This window comes from Mastacembelus armatus, chromosome 21, assembly GCF_900324485.2.
Source record: "Mastacembelus armatus chromosome 21, fMasArm1.2, whole genome shotgun sequence".
NCBI classification, from domain to species: Eukaryota; Metazoa; Chordata; class Actinopteri; order Synbranchiformes; family Mastacembelidae; genus Mastacembelus; species Mastacembelus armatus.
Window position 1 is genome coordinate 9,178,735 of NC_046653.1, and position 27,386 is coordinate 9,206,120.

The window sequence follows — 27,386 nt, forward strand, 5'->3', positions numbered from 1 at the left end:
TATCTCTCAAGTAATTAGATTGTTTGCCATCGTTGAATTGTATAAACATTTATAATCAGAAAAGGAAAGAATCCTAATGACAGATGATTCCCTGAGTTGCAAGATAATAACAGAAAACAAGAAATCAAGAGGCTAAATTTAGTACTAAGCTTGGCACATTGTATGATGCTATGTTTTTTTTTTTGCACTAGTAATGAAACACAGGCTACAATGGCACCAGTAAGTAAAAATCTAATTAAATACCCAACCCTATTCTTTTTGGAAACAGTATACTAAGCAATGCCAGACTGAAAACACAATTTGGGATTACCTTTGAGTCAGCATTGTGCCAGCTCTTTGGATCACAGAGACAAATGCCTATGACCTGTTTACAGCCTGCCAAGTTAACATTCATTTAAAAGAATCACAGTCTGAGAGGTGGGATAAGGTTTTCTGCTGACATTTTAGGATCTACAGGACATAATCAAAAGTACTACAAGTACTACATTAGTTATAGAGGAAAAGATTAGAAACCCCATTACTAATTTTCTCACCCACCTACTCAATGAGATATACGGCTAATTATGTTTCTAAGAGCTCATCCGCTGGGACCTTCCACAAATCCCACCTGTCCTCTGTTGGAAATCTGCAGCCACCATGTCATAATAAGTCATACAGTTTCAAAGAAATGTGGATAATAAAAAGTATTTTCCTTTCTGATATTGAGGTAGCAGCTGTTATTTCTCAGTGGGTTACCCTAAAAAGAACTTGTCATTGTATTTTCAGTTCTTCCTCAGTACACTGAGCTCTTCCATTCCCCAAAAGGAATGCTTGAGAACTAGAGCACTGTTAAAATTATTAATCAGTTTCTGCAAAAACAGCAAAGACTATTTCTGGATCAAAGACCAGAAAATAAAAATTACAAGACAGCGTTCATTTTGATGCATACATATTAAATCTCCACGTTAGCCACTATTCTGTATTTGTTGTTGCTCTAAGAACAAAGGTGACAGGGTCAGTATGTTGTTTTTCCGTAGTTGTAGCTTCTTGCATGCATCTGGGTAAGGAATAATTCAGCAGATACAGTCATTAGACTGATCTCTTGCCAGCACAGAGTAAAAGCTATGTGGTTATTAAACTCAAAGGATGTCATTGTGTGGGAAGTGTGAATGTTTGCAACCACTGTTTAAAATGCAGAGAAAGACAGCCATCATATTACCTCCATGGTGGAGCTAATAAAATATCAAACATCATTCCACAAATCCTAATTAAAAGTTCACCTAGCTACTTTCTTCATGATTAAGTGCTGGGCGTCTGGGGTAGGAAAGTGATGCATGGCGTTTCCAGCTTATATTAATTACGTGCTACTAGTTCCTTGCAAACTGACATCCTGCAAAACTCAAACATAAGCACCTTTACCTGCATCCCACTTTCACAGAACAGCCCAGACATCATTTCAACAAAGTCTGCTCATAGAGTACTAAAATCTGGTTTGGTTGGGGCACTCACACATAGCATTTATGGAAACAAATATCCAGAGAATAAGTACATTATTTGTACTGTCTTTGTACTGTAGTAACTATAGGAGAGTACAGTACAAAATGAGTATCTTGCAAAACAAAAGAATTAACTGTTCCACACTTACTTCAAAATAGTGTGTCCAAATAATCATAATCTTGAATGCAGAGAAAACAGAGCTGACTGAGAATCTATTTTCTCATGATAATAAAATGTTTCTAATATTGCATTATATGTCATGCATATATGGCTATGGAGAAGTCAGCCATATGCATAACTGGAAAATGCTGCCAAGAGACTGAAGGAGTTACAAAACTAAAAAAAATGATGGTGCTTTGAACAAACTGACTACTAATGATGGTATTACTCAAGATCAGCTGACACCAATGGTGCTGAATTTAAAAAAAACAAAAAAACTTTTTAGATTCTGCCTAAAATAGTTTTTCAGGCTTTGCTTCATTTGTGATGAATAGTTCCTTCTGACTTTGTCATTGAGTTGCTTCTGCATTTACTGTCTCAGGCCTCATGCTGCCAAATCAGCCAGTCTGAGAGCATGATCCCTGATCAAGAAAAGGCCCCCAAGCACCCCTACAGCAAAACCCGCCAGCACCCTTTTCCCATCGCTGTCTGTTTATCATTACACTGGTGTTCTCTCCCCTAGTTACAGCTTATTGAAATGCAACATTGTGAGCGCCTCATTTAAATCTCTGTGAACTACACTCCCACTTGAGTTCCACACAAGTTCAACATTACAACTTCAGGTTTATAAATTTCTATATTTTTATTAACAGGATCCAGGGTTTGAAGGCTGGGAGGATGTAGTCCTGAGGTAAAGTCACTTTGCAGAGATGAATAATTATTAAACTATTTGTACTAACTCCCCTAAGACATTAAGACATTTCTAAAGATCTGCAATGTGGCATAATTTCAACATAACTACAATTTCCAGCTTAGAATATTTTAGAATTACTGTTATTTGAACAGTTTGTCATTTGGCCATCTCGGTCCATCACTTTGGTCCACACTGAAATAGCTCAACAGCTATTTGGTGAACTGCTGTTCACGTTGCCATGTTGCCATGTTGATGTTAATGGTCCCCTTACTTCTTCTCATAATTACAAAATTTGCAGATCAGGATATTAAATAGATGATCAAACCTTCTTAGCAGTTATTAATAATTGCCAATTGAAAAGACAGCAGCATTATGGTTCTACCTGATTTAATTGTCTGTCCTATTCTACCCTAACCTGTCAATAGAATAACTGTATAATGAATATAAATACAAGCTGAAATATTAATAAAGAGATATATACACACATACATAGTTTGGCTTTTTTCCGTCATTATTCTAATAAAGATTGTGATATTTTTAAGTATCCCTTCTTGCAGCACATGAACACATACTCTAGAATTATTGTTCACCTTACTCATTAACCCACTCCACTAAGGACCTGAAGACAAACTACACACGCCTTGTTCTGTATAACAAATCCTCCCTAATGTGTTTTTCTGTGTTAGCCAAATGAAGTATACTATATATACCAATATTAAAAATTATTGTATGTACCAATGCCAATTTCAGCCCTTGAGTTTATTGTGGAGAAAATGACCCCAATATGTTTATATTACAGCAGCACAGATATCTAGTTAAGCTCCTTGAAATTTCTTCATTTTACCATTTAGGAAATGGGCACCTCATAAGTACAGCAGAAAATTGCAAACTGTGGAATCCACCCTGTGATTAAGGAGTCACTCCCATAATTGTGTTCAACAGTCGTGCTAAATAAAAAAGGGGATGAAAACCAAGCATTAGCAGAATGAATTAAATTGACCTGTTGTGCACATTGAGTCCAATTGGTCGATCCAGCTCTTCCTCTGCTCTCAACAACAAATAATTATGTGGCTGCTCATCCCAAGGAGAAACATGTGCTAAGACTGAATATAACAAATAACATGCTGCCAAGATAAAATTAAACATAGGCCAAGCTTCCAAACCAAAACATAAAAACAAATGAAATGATGCTGCATAATATTACCAAACCCCAAAATTTAAGTTACTACCATAGTCACTGTTAATTAACCAGCCTTAGATGTTCCAACTCTACAAATTATTAGTCACTGGTTGTCATGACCATGAAATAAGTTCTAAGTAATCTTCTCTCCAAAGTCTGACATTTCTAGGAAGTACTAAGTACTGACATTCAACATCCTGACATTCAACATAAGAAAATAAACAACTGGAAATAAAAATTACACACATCTATTTTGGTATCATATTATATTATTTCTGAAGAAAAATGGATAATCAGTCTGATAGGATTAATGCAACAGGGTTAGAGTCAGGTTTATTAAAAGCACTGCACCACCATGGTACACTCACACTGATTAGACCACTTCTCAAGGCAGCATGCATGTTGTTTGACACTGTTAGAGCAAAGATGTATTCATTTGCAGTTGTGACATAGCCCCTTTTTTTTTACTTTGCACAGTATTACTTTATTGCTGCTTTATTGTTTCTGATTATGTTCCCAGGTAGTGTTTTTTTTTTTTTTGCCAAACAAAGGAAGCACTGTTTTTCGAACAGCAAACAAGTCACAGTAAGTGTAGAATAAACAAGGCTTCACATCATGAATCTTGAATATTGTTAGATTTAGGTAAGCACTTTGGTAAAGGTCAGAAAAAGATTGTAGTTTCAGTTTAGATATTGGACTTTTTCTGGATTAAGGTTAAGATGACCTTTTCCTAACCTCAGCCAAGTCTGAACGTAACCATGAAAATGTTTAATTGTGCCATACTTGCTTTATGAGATAGTGCATTGAGGCATTGTATTGCATTGTATTCTATTGCAAAAGCAAGTCCTGAAGAGAAAGCAATAGAAATGCATTGTCAGTGAACAATTTATTGATGCACTCAGTATCTACAGTTAGCAGCTTAGCAGATATATTGAATAAAATTTCCCTTTATGTTGATAAAAAAAAATGTAACCCAGGCCACATTACATTTCCTTCAAAATGAGGTTGCTATTGCAGATTAGTGCTGTATGAACATGCTCAGCAAAGTCGTCCAGATAACTCCAGACACCTGCTTCTTGGAGCAAAGCCCAGTTCCTGTCTAGGTTTTTCAGTCCTAATTTTTCCATTAGATGAATGACAAGTCATAATTCAAAATGTATACAGTATTTTGCATTGGCTGCTGCATTAATACTGGCAGGATAATTCCACTGCAGTCATCCTGTATATCCTGTTTTGACTGGTCTGTTTGAGCACAGCAACTGATCAAAGGGTAAAATAAGACAAACTCTCTTGATAGACAGTGCTCACAAATCAGAAAATGACTCATATGGGAGTGTTTCTCAGGTAAGAATAAAATCCATTCGGTTTTTCCTCAGTCTCTCCAGTGTGTTCCCCACTGGGTCAAACACACAGTAAACAGAAAAGGCTATTTTAACAGGTCTCTGTGGAGGCTGCTGTTCAAACAGAAAGCACATTATTATTTTCCCTTTTCTCTTACCGTGGGTATTGCATCAGTAAGGAGTTCCCATCCTTCATTATTCTTAAGAGATCTTTTAAGTAAAGTGGCACATCCACCCCAGGAAACAAATATCATGTCATTAATTATAAAAGAAATGATATTGTGATCGAAATAGGGAGGAACTTGCAAGAATAAATGGGAAATCTTATCAGCTGGTAACCTATTTACTTCTAGCACTGTCTGCAGTAGGGGGTATGAGCACTTGTGCTGACAAAGACAAAGCACTCCAGCATGGAGACCAGCTTGTCAAAGAAACCACACCATGAAGGCAATGAACACAAAAGAGTTTTTTTTTTTTTTTCTCCTTGCAACCATTTTTCGAATTTAAGTTTTAGCCCTTGCCGCCCCCTTATATATTCAGCAGCTTCTCCCTGGACTCACACTGTCTCAGTCTGGCTGAGACCTTCAGGCTTCCAGTTTTTGTAAAGCAAAGAGGAGTTCATCTCATTAAAACTATTGTAATTACAACAGGCATGTCATGTTTTGTTAGAGAAGCAAATAGCCTTTTTTTATGAAGGGGAATTACAATGAAGCTTCCTCACTAAAGAGCATTTATAGAGCTTATTAAGAACGCGGGCAAAAATGAGAAACAGAATGATAGAGTTATAATACCATGGCAGTGAGACTTAATTTATTTTGTACTCTGGAGCAGAGGATGTCAGATGCTTTGTCTGTTCATTCCACACAATGACAAATTACTTTTACAGTCTCTTTATATGGCTGACCTCCACACATACATACATAACGTAGAAAGTACAAGGTCATCCACTTCAGCCTCAAAACTTTCAAGTGAGGCAACAAAGAATGTGCTCGCGCATGGTTTCCAACCTCTTACTATTTTATTGAAATGTTTGCACTTTGGGCCAGTTTACAGCTATAGAACACGAGAACCTCCCGTCAGCAGGTTTGCTTTATATTTATTTTTTTTGCTTTATTGCTAAAATTAATTCTAAAGAAATTCTATTCAATTGAGCATTTATTTCAACTACACTTACAGTATCTGCAAAAATTACTTTCTAGTGGGGTTGGACAGAGACACTGATTATCAGATGAGATGGTGATTGGTACTGTACATGCAGTAAAACACCACTGTATTGTACAGCATCTGAACTGCTCTGTGTGCTTGAGTAAAAAAAAAAAAAGGGGGGGGGGGGGTGTTCAAAACTGCCATGAACCATCTACATTCATTTGAATATGATGTATTAAGGGCTCTAATCTTCACACATGGAACTTAATCAAAAATGAGAAGCTCAAGAGATGCCTTTTATGCTTTCCACCATTAGTAAGAATTGCATCTGCAGAAGCCATTCAGTAATGAGATAACATTTTATCTTTGATTCCCATCATTTACACAATGGCACTCCAGCCTGGCTATTTCCAGGAGCTACAGGAACTCTCCATAATGACTTCTGTCCCGTGTTTATGACTTTATGTCTTTCCCCATCCCCCATTAAAACCTCTAAAATTCAAAAATTCAACTGTGGGAGATTTGTCCTGAATTGGAGCGTTTTGTGTAAGGGTTATGTGAAAGCCTTGCACTGCTTGAAAGGAATTTCTGATAGAAGGACCTCTCTGAAAGCTAACTCTTCAGTGAGAATATACACATGGGATTAAGGATCTGACTGCTTGGACTCTCTTGCTATGTGGCTCTTGTGAGACCAGCCACAAGCTTTTATGACAGCCTCAATCAGTTCTCTGCCAGTCCGAAAGGGAGACACAAGTTCAAAATGAAATTCAGTTAAACTTAATCAATGCAAAGGGCTTTTGAAGAGATACTTCAAATTTTGTTAAAGTTGCTTTGATAGACCAAATATGGAATATTTCAGTATACCATTACAACTATGTTGCGTTTTGTACAGATCAAATTTACAAAAAAAAAGTGTCTGTTTGGGATTCACTTTATTGTTATTGTTTCATGTCAATGGTATGCCCAAGGCACTGTTTTAAAAATGCCAAAAGCATACGTATGTGTGCGTGTGTGTTTTATAAGTTTGAGATGTAGTATATTTAATTGGGGCAACATATTTCACCCTCAGATCAATATTCAACTTTGTGGTTTGTTCACCTTGATCACAACTAGGCTGAGTTGCTGTACTTGATTTAGCCCACCCAAAGGAGATATGCATGGAAGCAGTTAACAAACATTTCTTTCTTTCAAATTTTAATGAGACTACATTTGTGTGTATTTGCAGGAATTTGCTGAATTGTAATATCAAGCTACATAATTAATATTATATGAAATGAACAAAGGAAACATCTTTACAGTGTTTACTAAAAGCAAGAAGAAAAAACAGTTTAATCATGTCTGAGTCACAACAAATGGTTGTGTGAGAGGAAATAGAAGCTCAGTTGGAGTCATGTCAAACCTCCTCAGAGGTCCTGTGCTCATTTTGAAGTTGTTGATTTTGGTCTCATAATTTTAAAGAAAAACCAGGAGACTCTTTGATGTAAATAAGAATGGAAATACTGGCTAGCATCTAAAAAAGACCAGCTTCAGAGAGGATGTTTTTTTTTTTAATATTCTGAAGCATTTTCAGTCTTTGTGATAAGCTTCCCTAAATATGCTTCACCATTACCTTTATCTAACACAGAATCTTTTGGATGGATTTTTGGATATTTATCAATTTATCAAACCAGTTTATTCTTCCCAGAGGTGTGTTTGAAATGCACAAAACTATTTACGATCTCAGATCAAGGCCTTCATGAAAACAATATTCTCACACCTCGAGTTAGCAAATAGCAGCCCTAATGAATGTATTAATGTTTTAATTTTATTGTTACGCTGTGCTGTGACATCCCCGGCATGTTGAGGAGCACAGATAGCAGTGAAGCAGCAGCAGTGTGTGAATCATTGCTTTATTTACCTTCAAAGCTCTCCATATGCAGGAGGCGAAATCCCACACTGACAGGGACAACACCGCTGTTGTCAAACTTATGACAACACCACAGCCCACAAGACAAATCAGCTGGCAGCATTCGTTGTTGTGATTATATTCAAATAAATAAATCCATTTTGATTAATCTTTTTTCTAGCAGAACCTGAAAATGTAACCATGGCCAACACATTTATATCTTTCTATCTCCAAAGTCTGCAGTTTTCAACAACAGCCAAAATCAAGGTGAATGATGAATGACTGCATGTAAACACTATTATACAATATCAATACCAGCAAAAAGCCTGTAAGTACTCCAGCTATATCTGAGAAATTACTGCAGGCTAGAGACGATTTTTTGCAATGATGTACTGTGCTTAGTCCACATACCACAACTCTATAATTATATTTCATAGCTAAGGGCAAGATTACATAAAATTCTAAAAACACATATAATGTGTTATTTGTCCACTGAGCTAATCTATGAGTGTGATTAAGGGAAAAAGAAACTTGCAAGGCTAGTTATAACACTTTAAGCTATTATTAATTAAGCTGTTAAAAAATTAACTGTTTGAAAGCAAGCTCCATCTCTGATCTAGTGACTGAAATATGAGCAAGTAAATGCAGAAACCTATAGCAAGGAAACATAAAGCTTTTATTTGTTTACATTTATTACAACTGCTAACTCTATTTTACATACTCTAAATTAGCACATACTTAGAGGTTCTTTGTTCATGAACACACTTTTTTGATGTTGATTTGTAGGGTGTGATGGCGAAAGAGGAGAGGTAGGATGCAAATGCAGAACACTTTATTACGCCTGGATCTTCCGGGGCTCAGGCACAAAAAATGAAGAAGCCACTGTCTGGGCGAAAAAATACAAACTCAGACAAGAAACGAATGTCGCGTTCCTTAGCTAACTAATGCTCCAACGAGGAACAAAGAAAGACCGGTGGTATAAATAGATAGAACCAAAGACTAATTAAACACAGGTGAAAGTAATATTATTCATTTATAGTTAATTAAACTTGAAGTTGTGCATCTCTGCTTTCATCATTAAAGTAAGCTGGAAACTCAATTAACTCCTTAAAATAATGTATTAAGAAATAAATAATGATATCCATTATCTAATTGTATATTTTGACATTTGTATCTTTACGTTTTTATTTTAATTCAATTTTATTTTGTTGCAGTCTCAGATTGTCTTTGCACTGACTTTGGTACAACATCTTTTAAACTACAAATATAAATTATTTGGATCAAAAAGAACTTCAGAACGTCACCCAGCCAACCATTACTGCCACCCATACTGCTTATAGTGTACAGAGGGCAGCTCACGATCACACATAGATGTGTAGATGTTTAGTTTAAACTGTTTTACAGTGTAGGTTTTTAACCTGCCTGAAGTTCGATGGAGAGCTCTTGATCAGTTGAACAAACAAACCTAGGAAGCATTCCTGAGGGAAGTACCTTTTATAGCCAGATGGGATGTCCCATCACTGGGATTGGAGCAGATGTTCTTAACTTGATGACGTGGTCTATTCATTAGCTTTGTGCTATGTTGTTTTCAAAGGCGCAGGTGGTGTATGTTTGCAAAATATTTCTAATATCAATCAAAATGTTAGTCTGTAATATAGTACTTGCACTGTATATTGTATACTGTATACAGCATTTATGCATTTCCTTATTAAAATTATGTGAATTGTATGACTTACATTTACAAAATAAAACTTCATGTTATGTTAATTAAAACAAAATAGAAGAAAGCTTTTATAGAAAGAAAATTATGGTTTTGTATGTCCGTGTACAGTGGCCATATCTTTTCTTCAAGTGGCTCATCTTTATGAATTGCCCTTTAAACGATATGCTGTGCTGGGCTGAAACATTGTGAAACTTATGTGAGGTCTGTATGCAGTTTGGTTTGTAGTCTCAATCACAGCTCATATTTTAGTCCAGGGCTGGATATAGGCCCTTTGTGTGGGTGTTATCAGAGTATAATTGTAATGTGCTTTAGCTCATTTGCTTATGTTGTGCACTGTGTTTCCATTAATAGAAATAGCAATGCAGATTCTGATATTGATATGTGTGATCAACTTATTTGTCTCAGTCAAGAGGACATCACAGCATAAGATGCCTTGGTCAGTTGGACAAGAGAATGATAATGCATACATATTCATATGGACCATCCTGGGCAAGATGGCCCATATGAAAAAATATAAAAAATCGTTTACCTTCATGTTTAGATAGAAACCCTGTCTTCTAGAAATTACATGTACCGTATATACGACAAAACTCATTCATTCATCCATCCATTATCTATACCTGGTTATTCCTACTTAGGGTCACAGGGATCTGCTGGAGCCTATCCCAGCTGGGTGAAAGGCAGGGGTGCACCCTGGACAGGTCACCAGTCCATCACAGGGCTCCAACAAAACTGAAATGCCAACTACATTTTGTGGGAAAGTTAATTGTGACTAATGAAATGGAATGGAAAATTGTGAATTTTCCATTAACCCAATCCGTAAATTTATATTGCTGAAAAGCAGCAAATATGTTGGTATTTAATATGGTAAATATATGGTATTTATTTTCTTATTTTATCAGCTACATATTAGTTTTATGAATAGGGATGTGTAGTTTACATGTGTGTATGTGTTGAAGCACCACTGGGAGGGGCACTTAAAATTTCATTACATTATGATGCATTGACAATAAAGGTGCTTATTTTATCTGAATGGATTAAGTAAAATGGTATTTGTTTTCTGACAAAATATCTAATGCTGCAATATAATATGCTTCTACAGTGACTACAGCATTATTAAGCTTTTTATGATTACATTTAGGCACTCACAGTACTTGGTTAAAGTTAAATGGAGAACATAAGAAAATGTTCATAGCATTGTGATTCTAGGACCAGACCTTTAGGGGTGCTCAGCCCCCAAGGAGAATCAGAGGTCTTTCTTCTGACTCCATCCTGCTGTCTGCCCTTCTCTCCCTCTCTGTGTCATCTCTTAACCAAATAGCAAACTTAACATTCAATCACAGAATCTATAATCTAATAAAATGCATAAATTGAACCATACGGGTAAAACTGAATTTTATTTTGTTAATGAAGAATAATAACTGCAGTGCTTTATAATACTGTTTTACGGTTTCGTGGTTTATCTCAACTTACAATAACCTACTTCTTCTCCTACATTGCTTGTGCGTGGTGGAACAACATGTTTGCGAAACCTGACATTAGTTAATAATAGGCCTAATGATTAACTATTATTATAATTTTTAGGGGTGCTGAGATGTTGTGCTTGAGCTAAAATCGCCATTGGTTCACAGTGACTTCAGAAGTAAATATTTATATTTAATAAAAACAATAATCTTTCCCTAATCTTAACTAAAGAGCTTTTGTTGCCTAAAACTACACAGATCACAGATAGAAAAGTGGGTGTGACAGTCATGCACATTGTACACTCACTAGTCATCCCAACTGCTTCCTTGCGAAACTGCTGCCATTAATGTAATAACAGAGAAGGCTTGACACAACAGAAAGTTTTCTTCAAAACTCTGCACCCATTTTTGTTGATATTTTCTCCATCCACGTTGAAAAATTAAAAGCTTTAAAAACATTTTTAAAGTGAAGAAAAGCCAAGGTGGTAAGGCAAAGTCTTGTATGACACCAGTGCAGAGGGTTAAGGGGCAAGATGAGTGGCTGTTCACCTTAACCCTCTGTCTCCTTTTCTACAGGAAGCTCCAGATCCAGTGGCATATACAAGGGATGATGTCCGAGTCTGCCAAAGAGCCATATAGGATTTGTGGTGTTGAAGCTGAAATCGATGAACAGGATACAGGCATAGGTAGCAGGTTTCTCTAAGGGATTTTGGTCCATAAGCTTGAATATTTTGACATACACTTATGCACATCAATTTGCACATTTTTGAGCAGTGCTGGGCTGATCTTATCTGGTCCAGCAGCTTTCATATTTGTTCTTCTATAATGTTTCTAGTCTCTGGAAATAAAATCAGATTGCTTTTTTGATAAGGTGGGAGTTTTTGGTAGAGGAAACATATTATAGGCAGCTGGGTCATTGGTTTATATTGTGTTATTAGCATTAAGGGAGAATGAACACCAATCAAGATAAGGTGAATTTTAGATGGTCGACCTTTGGCAGTGATGAATTCCTGTATATGTAGCTGAGTACCGTCTGTGCACCACTGATGATAAATCATAAGAAAGATACCACTGCCTTTTAGTTTCATGAGGAGCTTAACTGACTTGGTCTGGAACCATGTCATTTATCCAGGTCTCGGTCAGACAGATACCTGAGCAGTCACTGTATTTCTCTTTGATTTGATATAGAAGAAGTCCATCCATCCTGAGAGATCTGATATTGGACATCAGCCAGGAGTGGAGACGCCTCCAGAACCTGGAGAGAGCCCCACCACACTGATCGATCCTGTGACTGCAAGAACTCTTTCTAAAATATAGAAGTTTGCATGTGGTATACTTGAACATACGTGATGTCTTTAATTGTGAAGCAAGCCTCACTGCCTCTTTGTTTTATTGTTTCTCTTGAACATGTAATTTGTCAGTTCCAGCTGATGTGTTTTTACAGCTACAGCACTGTTTACATGAGACCACAAGACCTTATTATTTCTGATGTTTTCTGTAGCTTCGTTCAAAACTCCCATTTCAAATGAACACATCAGCTGGCCAGTACTGTGCATCACAATCAGTGTGCAAATCTATGCTCCCATGAGGAAGGCAACTGTTGGTTTTGAACATGACTTGATTGTTTCTGTAGCACCACTGTCAGACCAAGCTTTGACTCCCTTTATAAAACAACTGCATCGTTTTAAACCAAAGTTTAAAATAATGGTTGACTGGGCCAAAAACACAGACTGCCTCTGTAGGAAGGGCTAGAGCAGACTGTTTGTCCTGAGACAGCTGAGGTCCTTCAGCATCTGCCAGGTGATGCTGAGGATTTTTTATGAGTCTGTGGTAGCCAGTACCATCCACTATGCTGTTGTGTGCTGGGGCAGCAGACTGAGGGTGAAGGACGCCAACAGACTCAATAAACTCATCCACAAGGCCAGCCATGTTGTGGGAGAGGAGCTGGACTCTCTGTCAGAAAGGAGAATGTTGTCTGAGATAACATCAATACTGGACAATGCTTCACACCCTCTCCATGATGTGCTGCTCAGCGGCAGAAGCATATTAAGCTAGAGACTCATTCCCCCATAATGCAACACAGAGCGCCACAGGAATTTATTTCTGCCCGTGGCCATCAAACTGTTCCACTCCTCCCTCTTAAAATCAATATGTCTATTATTGAGGATGTAGCTATCCAGCCTGTTCAATACTTCCAAATATATGTAAATATACATATTTAAACAGTGTAAATTGTACATTGTGTATTTTTGTATTATTTTCTGTACTTTTAAAGATGAGTGAGTTTATTTTATTTTATTTGTTAATGTTGCATTTAATATATTATATATATTTTATTCTCATTTTTGACTTTACTTTGTTCTTTTCCTGACAATTTGGGGTGTTTTAGAGTTTACAGCAATAGAAAACCATTAAGAATATAACTGCAACTGCATATACAGTGATGCTAACTAACTAAAAATGCATTTAGCTAAAGTGTTTTTGTCTTTGTTACCAAAAATCAAAAAAGTCCTCAGTAAATTATTCAGTGTCATTTGATTAAATGTGAAATCCTCCTAGGAACAATTCTCACATACTGCCTCCTTTGAGCTTATTTTTCAGAAACAACAAAAGCTCACTGCAGCACTGATGTTTGAGTTTAGCTTTGATGGTGCAACTGTGTAGTGACATTGAAAATAAATACACTCAGACCCTGAAATGAAATGTAAATGTTGCCTCACTGTATCACTACATGTAGCAGTTTTATTTTTTCTTGCCAACATAAGGCCTCGGGTAAGATCAGGTCCTGGGGCTTCAAACCTTTAAGCTCTTTGAATAATCCAGCAGGAGGTGGGATCCCTGCCATTAAGGAAAACTTTTATTGATTTCTCAATCTTCAGCAAATTATTGCCCCTCAGTTGATTCTAATAGCTGAAAGTTCTTAATTTAGGTAAAGAGTGGATAGCTTAATTATTTGATTCTCCAGAAGACTCCAGCTAATGACACTTTAAATAATATCTGAGAACCAAAAAAGGAAGACGTATAAATGTAAGAAGTGTAAATGAGGAAATACAGTCACCAAACAAAAATAAATGTGTTCCTTTATATTCCAGTATATTGTTAAAATGATATAGGAATGATGAATGTATCTCCTCAGAGATAAAGATAAATTGCTTTTTCAAATTATTTAGATTCCTCAGTCTAAAAGGAAAATATAGCAAAAAAAAAAAAAAAAATGTTTTGATGCACAGTACAGCCCCATCTAGGATGAGCTCTCAGCCATATGTAAGAACAAAGCAGTTCTTTTCTTGTTAAACTGTAAATAAAACATAAATAACTTCTGATAGGTGAATCCAAGCCTTTTAAATGCATTCTACAAATAACATGCTCTTCTCAAAGATGACAAACAAAAACCTGGGAGAGAAGATCTTACTTATTTCCCCAGACTAAAGCTGACACTGGATGAATGCAGTGCCTTACTGTCGTGCTTAAATGCAGATGCTTCTGGAAGTCAAAATAAATCCAATTTAAACACTCTTTTTGTGAATATCAACATCCTGAAGCTAACAGGGCTGTGTATGATCCATTGAATTTCAAAAACAACATTTGAAAGGCAAAAGCTACAATATGCAAAGTTTAGTTTGTCTGCTGTGATTTTTTTAAACTCTACTCCTCCAACACCTAAACTACTTAAATGGAATCTTCAGTAGTAAAAATACTTCAAAGTACTGAAAGACCCACACAGCAACACACATGACAGTACCAGTTGAGAGCACTGATGTGATGTGAGGATATTTCCAGAGAGAAACAGCAGACATATAGTGCTTATAACAGGTTAATTTTTTCACACAGATAATTTGATATTAGAAATGCAGAGACCTGATTACTACCTTCTATGTTTGAGCAAAAAAGCCACACTGGCCTTCATAAATCCCATTACCACATCATCATCTGTTCTGATTCACTGGTTTTCAATGTGCTGTAGGTTAATGGTACATGTACACTGGTTGTTTAAAATGGTAATATGGCTGCTGAAAAAGGATTGTCTTTAAAGAGTTAATAACAGTTCCATTAGCCGCAGCGTTTCTGTGCTCTATGCTGCTCCTCAAGACACAAATGAAGGTCAAGTTTAAATGGCTCCCCCTTTCCGTTTGAGCCAGAGACTGCTTAGCCACAGCACTGGGAACCGGCTCACACAAAAGATTTAGCCCACAATGCTGCTGGCCTAGATAGACACACCAAACACACAATAGGGTGGCTGTGCATAATTTAGAGCACATCTTCCCTACATTGACAAGTCAAAAATTAAAAGGAAGCTGGTCAGCCAAATTAGGTATTCAGATATATCATGACCTTCATGGACATGTGGAGGTTCAATCAATATTTGCCAACATGGGTGTAATACTCATACCATGTTTGGACAGTAAAACCAAGTATACCAAGTACCCTATATCCCTGTGACACCCCTATCATACTGTACAACTGAACTCTTTTTGGTTGTTGGATTTAACATCAGAGGATTGCAATGCCAATTGTTACATTCCCTCAGTTCCACTGGAGTCGAACAGACACTAGGAGGATATATTCAGCGGTGAGATGTGCTAAGTTTGAGATTTCTTTTCTTGTTTTTAAAGCGATTTTCATTTCCAGTTTAGCAACTACTCATAAGCCATCTTAGCCCTGCAAGGATGTCAAATCCTCACACTTGGTGTCCCGGTTACATCCTATTTGAACATACGCTCTTTCAAGTGAAATTAATCAATCTCTTTATCACTTGGGCAGCGTCATTACCCAACCACAGAGTGAGAAATGAAAGTGCTAATCGCACAGCAAGTGGGGCTTTTGTGTGGGAAGGCCAAGTTTTCTTCCTCAAGCTGCTTTGGAAATGCATTTTCAATTGAATTTGTGAAGCGACAAAAGGATGAATCGTGAGTTTACCTCAAATTCCCTTTATAAGGAAATATAAGCTTTCACTACAGTTTTCCAAAGGTGAGTCACTCACAGACCCAAACCACTAAGATGCATACAAAGATATTTGTAACTTAGAAAATCACTAGAAAAACAACTTTAAAAATCTATAAGCTACCATATATTTAGACTCAACATTTACAGAATAATACAGTAAAAGTGTGCAATATGCTGTTCATTGAAACCATGTCAACTTCTCCCATAACATACCAGAACATGATTATTTACTGTGCACCTCCACCTCATGAATTGTCTCATTCCCAAAGCACACACATAATTCTGGCCCTACAGGTCTGGGGATGCATAGGCCACCAGAAGGAAGGTATTATTATACAGCCTACTGGCTTGATAATGTCCAGTAGCAGCCTGGGGTTTATACTTCCCAACAGGGTATGTCAGAAAGAGGAGGATTACTTTCCACCACAGAACTGGTTGAACCAAGTAAAGAGAAATTCACGTGTACAGTATTTTTTGCAAATAATTAGAAGTGTGTGAGGTTGTGTGTCTCTATGTGGCCCTGTGATGGACTGGTGACCTGTCCAGGGTGGACCCCTGCCTTTCACCCAAAGAGAGCTGGGATAGGCTCCAGCAGATCCCTGTGACCCTGGTTAAGGAATAAGTGGAGATAGATAATGGATGGATGGATGGATGTATTTATGACTGTAAGGTCTGTCTGTATACTGAATTGAATATCTGTGACCTCACATATGAAGCACATGTCTAAATCTTAACAGGTTCAATGCGATCTGTCTGAGAATAATACATATATTTATATACATATATTTAAAAGAATGACATAGAAGTACCTGTTAAATAAAAACGAACAAAGACATCGGGAACATTATAATATGTCTACTACTCTGATTTTACACTACAGATTAAAGAAATTCTCCAGGATGACAGCAATTTGAACAGCGATTAACACACTTACAACAGAGAAGAATAATTAAACATTTACCTGCTTTCCATGAGAAATGATGGTCCTTAGGAAACACAATGTCTGACTGGACTAGGGTGGAAAGGAGGGACAAGAGGATGAAGAGGCTGAGGTAGTTCCCAGCTCGCCATGCCCAGGCAATGACCCCAAAGTCATCTTTTAGAGTCATAGTCCAGCCCATTGATTCCTCTGTTACTCCTGTGGGAAGAACATGAAATTCATGAGTAACTCATTGTAAAAATGGCCATGGACATTCAGTCACCTTCTGAAGTACATCACACAGTCTTACATGTGAATAATGTCATATGTGTTTCATTACTATTATTGATTTTTAAATTCAACATATGACAACATACCTGCTGCTTCTCCTGCACAGACCAAAATGAGTAGTCAGAGAGGTTTGAGCATCTCATCCTCCAAAGGTAGAAGTAAAAACACGTACTAAAGAGGAAAATTTAAGCTTGCAGTAATACTGGGTATTAGTACCTTTTTATTGCAGCTCATTTATTCCTATCTCCTGCTACTGTGATTCATGTCCTAGGAGTGTTAGGGATTAGTACTGGATTCACTAGGTCTCTAATTGTGTTGCAGCGACAGCAAAATTAATGAATACGGAATTGAATCTGCAACACCTGATGTCTGAGAGACTGATGTTTAGCGTTCATGACTGTGGTGATTCATTTTCCAAAAACAAATTTTGCTGCACTGAAGCACTTGGGTATTGCAGGGCTTTTTATTTTTTATTGGCTTATTATCCCACAGAGTCCCTGCAGTTTGTCGTTCTGCAATTGCGTAATCACCTGACACAGAAACACTTTTTGAAATACAGCAAAACTTGTAGGCTAATTGTAACAAACAATTTGAAGTAAAATTAAAGAGCTCAGAGAGCTTCTACACATAAAAGAATGAAGCAGTTGAAAGTGAAAAAATTAACAGGTTTACACAAAATGAGAGAGACCGGTGGATATTCAGTTTCTATCAGTGATACACAAGTTAAGTGATGAATTTATTGAGTTTATTCTCAGAGTCAAGATAAATTTTATCTTTTTTTTTTCACAAAAAATCTATTTTATGTGACCTACTGAACTTGATCACAAGCTCGATCATGACAATATGATTAATATTTCTTGTATGATAACCTAGTATCATAGAGAATATCTGATCATGGATTAAATACTGAGCAGGCATTTGAGATTTGAAGATTATTTACACATGGTGTGTCTGTGAAGGTGCTCCGTGCTAAATTATTTTTGCTTGATTTCATTCAGGGAAATTAGATTTAGATTCTGATGCTTTAGCTGTGTTTTGACGGGGGGCAAAATTTGTTTAATGAGAAAGAATTGCAAGGGTGGAGATGGCTTAGTTCCCAGAAGTGGGCTGCCAGATGCCCAGTTTTTGATGGACTGTCCAATTTTCCTTTGGGTTTGATGTTTTAGTCTATAGTCAGAATGTTTTGGTCTCGTTTCTGTCCCATGGGGCTTTTAAACATTTGAATTTAAAGATATACCCTTTGCTTTTCAACATATCAACCTGCCTGAAACACAGGTTTCATACAGTACATACTATACATACTGTACTGTACAAGCACATGCATGGAGTGTCATTTCAAGTCAGTCAATCCAAAGAAAAGCACTAGTTCTCTGTTCTCTCTCTGTTTTAAAGAACTCACCAATTTTCAACAAAAGTGCCTCTTTTATGAAAACTGCCTTTGTCCCTTTTTTTTTTTTTTTTTTTTTTTTGGCCAGAAAATGTATTCTTTATGGATGAGTGAGCAGGGTATTCTGCCACTTACACAGCCATGTGCCAATTAGACACCTCTGGTTGCTGATTACTAGCCATCCTGTCAGGCTGCACTGCTCTGGAAGCCATACCTGACTGCACCCAGATTACATCCTCCCTCTAGCCAGTCTAATTTGACTATTCATTGAACAAGCCACACTCTCCATAGGCTGACAGAACATGCCACAACTGATTGGAAAACATGGTCTTAAACAGAAACAAGCAACGAAAACAAGCATAACCTCAAGGCATGCTAGTAATTCTTTTTTTTTTTCAAAATACACAAAGGTTTGGGATTGTGTTAGATATTTCTGCTTAAAGTCAGATGACTAGTTGCTTTTATTTGAAGCATTGTAGGCTCAAGCTTTGGCTCATTCAGTTTGTGCCTATCAGAAGAGGAGGAATACAGGCTATCCTGAAAATCTTAGAAAAAAAAAAATCTCTTAAGCTGCTAAATATCTGGGTCAAAGGAATCATGCCAGGCCCTCACTAGCCGCAGAAAACCTGGCAAACAGCAGTGTTGCTCAGATGCTGCTGTGCATCCTATTAGATACTCCACGATCTGATGGAATGCAATCTGCTTTTCTGTCTCCTGTGGTCCTTGTTTGGGGCTCACTCACTGCATTCAGAGAGCAAAAAGCTCGCAGCTGTCATAAGGGAACAGATGAGCAACACTCCACAGTCTTCACTTTCACAGGTGGTCACTATAATTAATGTTTGATTAGATCTTTCCAAATGAATGGCAAGAGCTAATATGGTGGTGCCAAGGCCCTGAACAATCACCATGTGATCCTCCAGCCTCAAATAAGCCAAACACCCAGTTCTGTCTGGAGTGGAAACAAAGGCATTTGATCCCAGAGATGCAGCCCTCTTCCCTGGATTTCCACACAATTACATAGCCAACCAGCTCAGTCTCTTCACATTCTGCTCATATGCCTATTCTCTTTTTTGTCATCCAGTATAGTCAGGTTAACGCAGCTGCAAATATTTTCTCCACATTGTGGAGCATGTCAATGTTTTTGATTGCTTTTGGCAACACAAAAACAGAAATTCATCTGTGTCCAAACAAGCACATTTTTGCAGATGTTTCTATTGGCATGGCTACATTGAAAGAATCAAAAAAGCAACACATATATAGTGTTTTGTATTCCATTGACCACAGACTAGAAGCAGCTGCATTCCTCTGTCACTGTATAGACTTAAAATGAAGAATAGTGCTGTCCATCTTTGTTTATTCCTTTTGCAATACTTTGTTCAGTACTGTAACACAGATAACATCCCAGTTTTATTCGCTAAATCGATGCTGAGACCTTTCCAACATACCTTAGTACCATACACTATATTTCCTAAAGTTTTAATATCTTTAGACTTTTCAACAAATGGAAACTACTGAAGAAAAAATAATTGAGAGCAAAATTCTATCCACTTTGGATAGCCCAAAGCCCACGCTTTTCTCTATTCTACAAAATATTGTGACCTACCGGTACATGCAGTGAGGTAGAAGAGTTTTTTGTCCTGTCACAGAGCAGCGCATTGGATTTTTTCCTACTCTTAATAATAACTTAACAATACATACAAAGGCAAAGGCAATGCACATGGCAATCAGATATGTTTTTTTTGTTTGTTTGTTTTTTTGAGTACTGTGGATAAACAAGCATTAATATTTGATAAAAGTGACCCATGGTTCATGGTTTTACAAATTGTGACAGATATATTGCCTTTAAAACTAAAGCCCCACACACACATATATAAAACTCAGTAAATCTAGTATGTATATAATACAAAGTGTGCTGGACCCATAGAAGACCATCCAACTCAAAATGCAAGGACACTTAAAACACACTATCATTGTTTGTGATATAAACTGTACCTGAGCAAGATGACTGCCAGTCATCCCTTTGGGTGATCTGGTGCAGTGGCAAATACTTTTACTAGTCCTTCCACAGGAGACAGGTGCAGAATAAAGGAAGCCTCCAAATACGTTAAGTCTGACAGGGATGGTAAATCAGCTGTGCCAGGCCTTCTGCCTGAAGCATCATACAGTGGCTTAATCCTGTGTGAATCAGTATGTAGAGGGCTGGGAGTCTGTCACACCTTCAGCGGCACTGACTGGTATTAACTCTCTGGTGTTGGCTCTGTCAAGAACCCACCCACTGATGTTCCCACAAGGGCTGGCACAGGAATCAGCCTGAGCTACTAGGTCTAAGGTAGAGGAAGACAAAAAAGAGAAAGAGAAAAAAATACTGACATTAACATCTGATACTACTTCACAGTGAAATCTGACAGTCCGCACAATGACACTTTCAAGATTATTTTTCTTTTACATGATGCATTGTTGAGAGTTAGCTTGTATCACAGAGGGACGAAAGCTGTGAACTGCAAAAAGGAATGAATGACACTGTGCACAGTAGCTGCAGCTGATGCTTCATAAAGATGCATGAACATTTTTATACTATCCCCACAAACTGGTCCAGAGGTATGACTTTCCATTCATTTGCTCTATTGCACTTGTTCAGCTCTTCATTTTAGCAGAAAGATCTCAGTGAAGTTGTCTGTGCGTATAAAAAAGGAGTATTATGTTTCCCAAATTGAACGTCGCATATGCAGGGGTTAGTTGTTGTTTCACAGAAAGTTGAAAGGCTTACTGTGATGTCATTGCCTGGGGTCACATTCTGACAAAGATACCAAATACACAAATGTAGTCCAAGAGTTGCAGCTTAGGTTTTTGCTCTCATATGACATTCAGTTATTATATGTTAACCTTCCATCCAAGCATGTTCTCAGAGCTCACGCAGAGGTAACTCTGATTCTATTAACACCTCCTGCCTTTGTCTCCCATTCAACCTCCTCCTCTTCAGTGGCTCCAGCACTAAGCTCCTCTCCCTTATTGACCTTCCTGGCCACGCTCCTGAACACTCCAGATCCAAGTGACCCAGAACTTATTATCCAAGGCTTTTAAGTGTTTTGCATTTCCATTCTGTGGTGGCTTAAATGAGCTTGTCTTTGTAGCTGCACTTCTCCTCTAGCTAACAACTAACTAAATAAAAAAACAGCAAACAGAATGGAAAATAGGTGCTTCTGGTGAATGACGCAAAATCAATTGCAAACATTCAAGTAGTTTCAGGTAGGAACAAACAGTGCATTTAATCTTTTTTCAATCTCAACTTCAGAATTGTATTACAATCATAGTCCATGTGAGACTGTTTTATCGCTTCTGCGTTTCTGCATCTTGTTTATAGTGCGATAATTGTTGCTGTGTACTTCAAAAAACACAGACCACTTTTATGAATTCAAAATGAAGCATGAACAAAGTTAATATTTTTTTAGGGCTGGAAAAAAAATGATGGTAAATATTTTAACAGCTGGATACAAATGTGGCAATTTTAAAAAGTACAACTTTTCAAAATGCTTGTTTTAGGGATGGTAATGTTTGTTTGTTTAAGCAATTGCTTGCTAATCTTTCTTTTGACAATAATTACCTCCAACTTTAACGCACCTTCTCACCCTCCTTCAAGACCTGGGTACATCACGTTGGTTTCCGCTGTACAATCACACAGCCAAATCCCTTTTCGCATAACTCAAGAGCTTTTGCTCTACATGACATTTAACTTTTCCTTAGTATTCATCCATAAAGCACATGTAGGCGTATGCCCTGCTTCTGTGGTGTGTCAAGCCTGTCAGTGTCTCATCATCACCCTGCATATCTGTTGTCGTCGTAAGATCTTTCTTCTTTTTAAACCTCTGCAAGTTCAAAAAAGTGAGGGCAGCACAACAGTGTGGTGGTTAGCACTGAGGCATCAGTGCAAGAAATGTTCTAGGTGATGGGAAACCCAGGGTCTTTCTGTGTGGAGTTTGCATGTTCTCACCATGTCTGCGTGGGTTTTCTCTGTGTACTCCAGCTTCCACCCACAGTCCGACCACATGAAGTTTGCTGTAAGGTTAATTAACTGGTGGCTCTAAATTGGCTGTAGGTGTGAATTTAAGTGTCTGCCTCTATGTGTCAGCCCTGTCAGAGACTAGTGATAAACTGTCCAGGTTAAACTTATCCATCTCATGCAAATTACCATCTGTCAAACAAAATTGACGAAATTTCCTAGTTGCCTTCACTTATAACTCATTTTTTGAGTTAAGATCTTAACCAGAAAATTAAGAGAACTTATCTCAAAAAACGTTTTTTTTTTTTATTTTTTTTTATGAATACACTTGTAAGCATTCATAAAATTAAATCGTCCTAATACACTTTCTAGCTCTGTACCCAAGACAAACTCAGCTGTGGTGCTTTGCCAATCAGCACATCACTTAAACAGGCCATATATTTTGCAATGCTTCCAGAAACTGAAAATCACCAGATTGTTAAGATGTTGTATGCGGCTGAATCCGAAAGAGAGAGGTATCTCCACTCTGCCAGCACCTCAAACAGCCTGGCAGCCGATGCAGCTGCTCCTGAAGCCAGGGTTGTGAACTCAATCAGCTGCATGTTTATCGTTGTGGCACGGAACATACTATGGCTCTTTCTGCCTGCCTCTATGTGCTGTAGGTGTAGTGGTATGGCTAGTTAAGCAAGCTGACAGGGTCACAGCAGTGATAACGGCAGGGGAAAATTTTAAGGCAGCCCTGCCCACCCAGCCTCACCACACAAAGATCAGTTTAATGACACCATCCATCTACTCCTTAGTATCCTTTTTCTCACAAAATTGGGAAATTGGCCTTAAATCTTTTTAAATTCTATATTGTGACATTATCTTTTAAGTCTGAATGCTTAAAAAAATAACTTTAGAATTAGAATAATTGAATTTTCTGGCCTCGAAGCACATGCTTCTTTAGAAGATTGCTGAATTGCAGTGATTAATTACAAAGCAAATGTGATCAGACAGAGTAAATTTGACAAAGGCAAAAATGTGGCACCCAGATATTTAAATATGGACAAGCTGCAGAGTTTCTTAATCAAATTAGTTACATCAAATACTATTACAGAAAAGAAATTTTTACTTCAGTACCCTTAAGTATATTTTTAATTTGATACACAGTCTATAAAGTCCTAAATCATCACAATTATAGTATTTCTTGGTTAGTGATTAACATCTCAAAGGAAAAATTAAACCAGGCAAAGCTAAAGCCCACAGCTGTGTTAACATACAAGCTCTCACATTATGTTACTCAAACTCAAAGCTCTGCTCTGGAATAAGAATCACTGCTCAGTGTGATCGATTGCAGCTCAGCATCATATGTTTATCAAAACACTCCTGAGTCAGTCAGAGAAAGGCATGTCTTCTAAAAGATAAACTGGTGTACTTTAATGGGAACAGACCCTGATGCTTATAAGCGAAATCCTCAATGCATCAAAGCTGCTTTAGCCATAGTGAAGGTGTTTAATTTCATATTTATAAACCGTTTTCTGTTCAAAGTAAATCATTAGCCTTTAGAGAAAAATGATGCTAATTGATGGAATATGTTACAGAGCAGTGTAGCCACATAATTCTCACTTCGTTTTTTCATGCCATAAATATTTTATCAAAGACATAAAATGTCATCTCAAAGAATGTCAAATTAGCACAGAACAAAAGCGGCAAAATGACATGGCTTTTTTTTCTCTTCATTGGTGTGAACAGGCTCGAGAAGGCCGACACAAAGCTCTGAGGAAAAAAAGTAGAAGATTGCCTTAGGTGAAAAGACACCTCTCATCTCCTTAATGCTAAATTTTCATCAGCTATGTTTCAGGTAGTTCATTCTCAATCACTCCACTTGATAAACTGCAAGGTCCATCCATCCATCATCTATACCCGCTTATTCCTTAACCATGGTCACAGGGATCTGCTGGAGCCTATCCCAGCTCTCTTTGGGTGAAAGGCAGGGGTCCACCCTGGACAGGTCACCAGTCCATCACAGGGCCACATAGAGACACACAACCTCACACACTCACACTCACTCCTATGGACAATTTAGAGTCACCAATCAACCTGACATACATGTTTTTGGACTGTGGGAGGAAACCAGAGTACCTGGAGAAAACCCACACAAGCACAGGGAGAACATGAACTGCAAAAAACATCTAAATGGATTTGGAGAGGAAACACACCAAAAACAAATGTATCTGCTTTCTGAAGCAGAGCTGGGAAATTATTCCACAAAAGACAGACTGAGAAGGATGGAGAGTCTGAAAGGGAAACAAACCGTTCTGGGATAATCGGATTTGTTTTGTGTGGCTGTTCCACCTGGCCTCCCAGCCCCTACCCACCCTTCATTAAAAAAGCTTATAATTAACGCAAGACTGGCTGTAATCCCAGTCCCTCTGTCTACCCTTTTCGATTAATAGGAGCGTCTCATGGGACTGGAGTATACAGGTGAGCGTGTCTGAGTCCCGACTGCTGAGGATCCAGAGGGGATTGTCACCCAGAGAGGGAGTCGTCAGTGTTAGTGTGGGAGGGGGATGGCGTGACGGCGTCAGGATTAATTTTGAGGAGGCCTGGATGCTGAGGCAGGCTGATAACATGGGTCAGCAGTTGCAGAGACACCTGGACCCTGAAGCCAAAAGTGCCCCTCTGGAAAATAACTGTTAATGTACTGAGAGCTGTGTGTATTTATCAGTGTGTGTGTGTGTGTGTGTGTGTGGGTGGGGTACAGGAGGAGTTGATACTTGTCTAGCCTGCAGGAGATGACCAGAGATGGCTGAAATGGGTAAAAAGTCAATTATCCAGGAAGGAAAAAATGTGGAAAAGAGGGGAACCATGGGTGAAATTAAAAACCTGGTTCTTGTGATAAGTGGCGGTGATGTGAGGTCTGTTCCTTTTTTAAAGTGGCAATCTAACGTTGTGTAAAAAATGTCATAATGTTCCAGCATGCTGGAAAAAAAAGAGGTGAAACGCAAGCTCACGTTATAGTTTGACACAAGATTGAAGCTGCCGTAGTTTTATTTGTAGAAACCGACACAGAAATTAACAAGTCTTCATTGATTTTTATTCTATAATGCACCAACCAATTCACTGACCAACACTGTCGCCTGAGAATAACAGTAGAAACCGTTTATGACAAAATTTCCCAGTGCTAGTTCAAAGCAGGCTTTGCATAATAAACATGTAAATGTTAGTCTTAAAAGCAGGATTGAACAGGATTGAATATTTTTAGATCAAGGTACAGTCAAGACATTGCTAAGATTTGAAAATAGAAAGTCTGTCAACAAGGCTATAACAGGTTAGGCAGCATAAGCTAGCGTACTGACAGTGAATGAAAACTAAAAACAAAAACAATGGCTTGAAATATAAGTTAGGACTTGATATTCAAATATTTCTTTGTAGATTCTAAGTCAAAGCTTTAGTTCATGCATAAAGTTACTATTTTTCTATTTTGAGTCATCAAAAACATTAATATTATCTTTTCCTCTCTCTCAGTTCTAAATGTCAGAACATTATGTTCACTTTGTTCACTGACCTTTCCAAACCCATCAACACAGTCAGCACCACTAATAACCCAGACACGCACAACCATGTTTCTCTCTCACACTGTGCTGTCTACATATCTGAAACAATGAGCCTATTGCTATGTGATGAAATATTGTGTTTATCAATGTGCTGGAAGTCAACGTGTGTGTGTGTGTGTGTGTGTGTGTGTGTGACATCAATCCAAAAATATGGGGAGAGAGAGATGGTACCACACATCAAGGATGCACAGTTGCTTTCCACCTAATTGAAAAGATCGTTTATCAGAGGTTTCTAAGAACAAACATTCACAGTTCATTTCTTGGGTTTATCAGAAAGACACAAAATATGCTCTAATAGGCACAGGCAGGAACACACAAACACACACTTTTGACTTTTGAAATCTCTTCTATAAAATGGACAGAGTCTAAGCTTCACTGTGCCTGAGCGCAAAGTTCACATTGAGGTGTGAGGGGAGACAAGTTGATGCTTTGTGCTTTAAGGAGGCACCAGTATTGTGCTGAGAGATAAGGGCTCAGGACAATAGGAAAACACTGCCTGTGAGACCGGATGCTGAGTCTGTAGCCTTCTGGATTATAAGTGTGCAGCCATGGATGGAAAAAAGAGCAAAAAGGAGGCTGGCCCAGCATCTGTTACTGGGAATTATGGTTCCATGTAGAGGAAAAGCACTCAAACGGGTGACGTCCTGTATTGATTGATGGGTGTTCCAGGGATTAAACCTTAACCTTATATTGATCCAGTACACTTTGTGAGTGTGGATACAGGAGAAATACACTGGCCACTAGACAGTATACTTCCCCCCTCTTGTTTCCTAATTTTAAATATTGCATGAAATGCTGCTTAAGGGCATATATGCAAACATTATACGCGGGCCAATAAACAGAAGGCTTAAGGCCTAAATAAATCACGGTGCTATAGTGAAGTTTAACTGTCAGGCAGTTCAGCAAAGGAAAAAAATGTTATTCACAAACAATGTCTGACCCAGTTCTGACAGGCACCCATGTGCACTGCAAATAAGGCTGCACTGTTAGCTCACCAATAAGAGAACTGATGCCACTCACAAGTGGTGTTACAAGGTACATGAGCAGGAAATAGAGATGATAGAATGCTATTTGTCTCTCACTCCATGGGTGTTTATGTAGGGCGTAGCATAAACGCGAAATAAGTATCTACTTCAGTATTGAGTACACAGAAAATGTTTTGGCAGATGCAATTAGACTCTTC

The 27,386-nt window shown here is 37.9% G+C and overlaps 1 protein-coding gene across 1 annotated transcript in view; it reads right to left on the reverse strand.

The window, feature by feature from the left end:
* Positions 1-27,386, reverse strand: part of thsd7ba (thrombospondin, type I, domain containing 7Ba) — a 197,610-nt gene that overhangs the window by 103,123 nt on the left and 67,101 nt on the right. The window contains exons 3-4 of the mRNA XM_026294497.1: positions 20,600-20,931; positions 16,972-17,148 (exon numbers count right to left, since the gene is read on the reverse strand). Of these exons, the coding sequence (XP_026150282.1) occupies positions 16,972-17,131 (160 nt within the window). The 5' untranslated portion in view covers positions 17,132-17,148; positions 20,600-20,931. The remainder of the gene's footprint in view (positions 1-16,971; positions 17,149-20,599; positions 20,932-27,386) is intronic.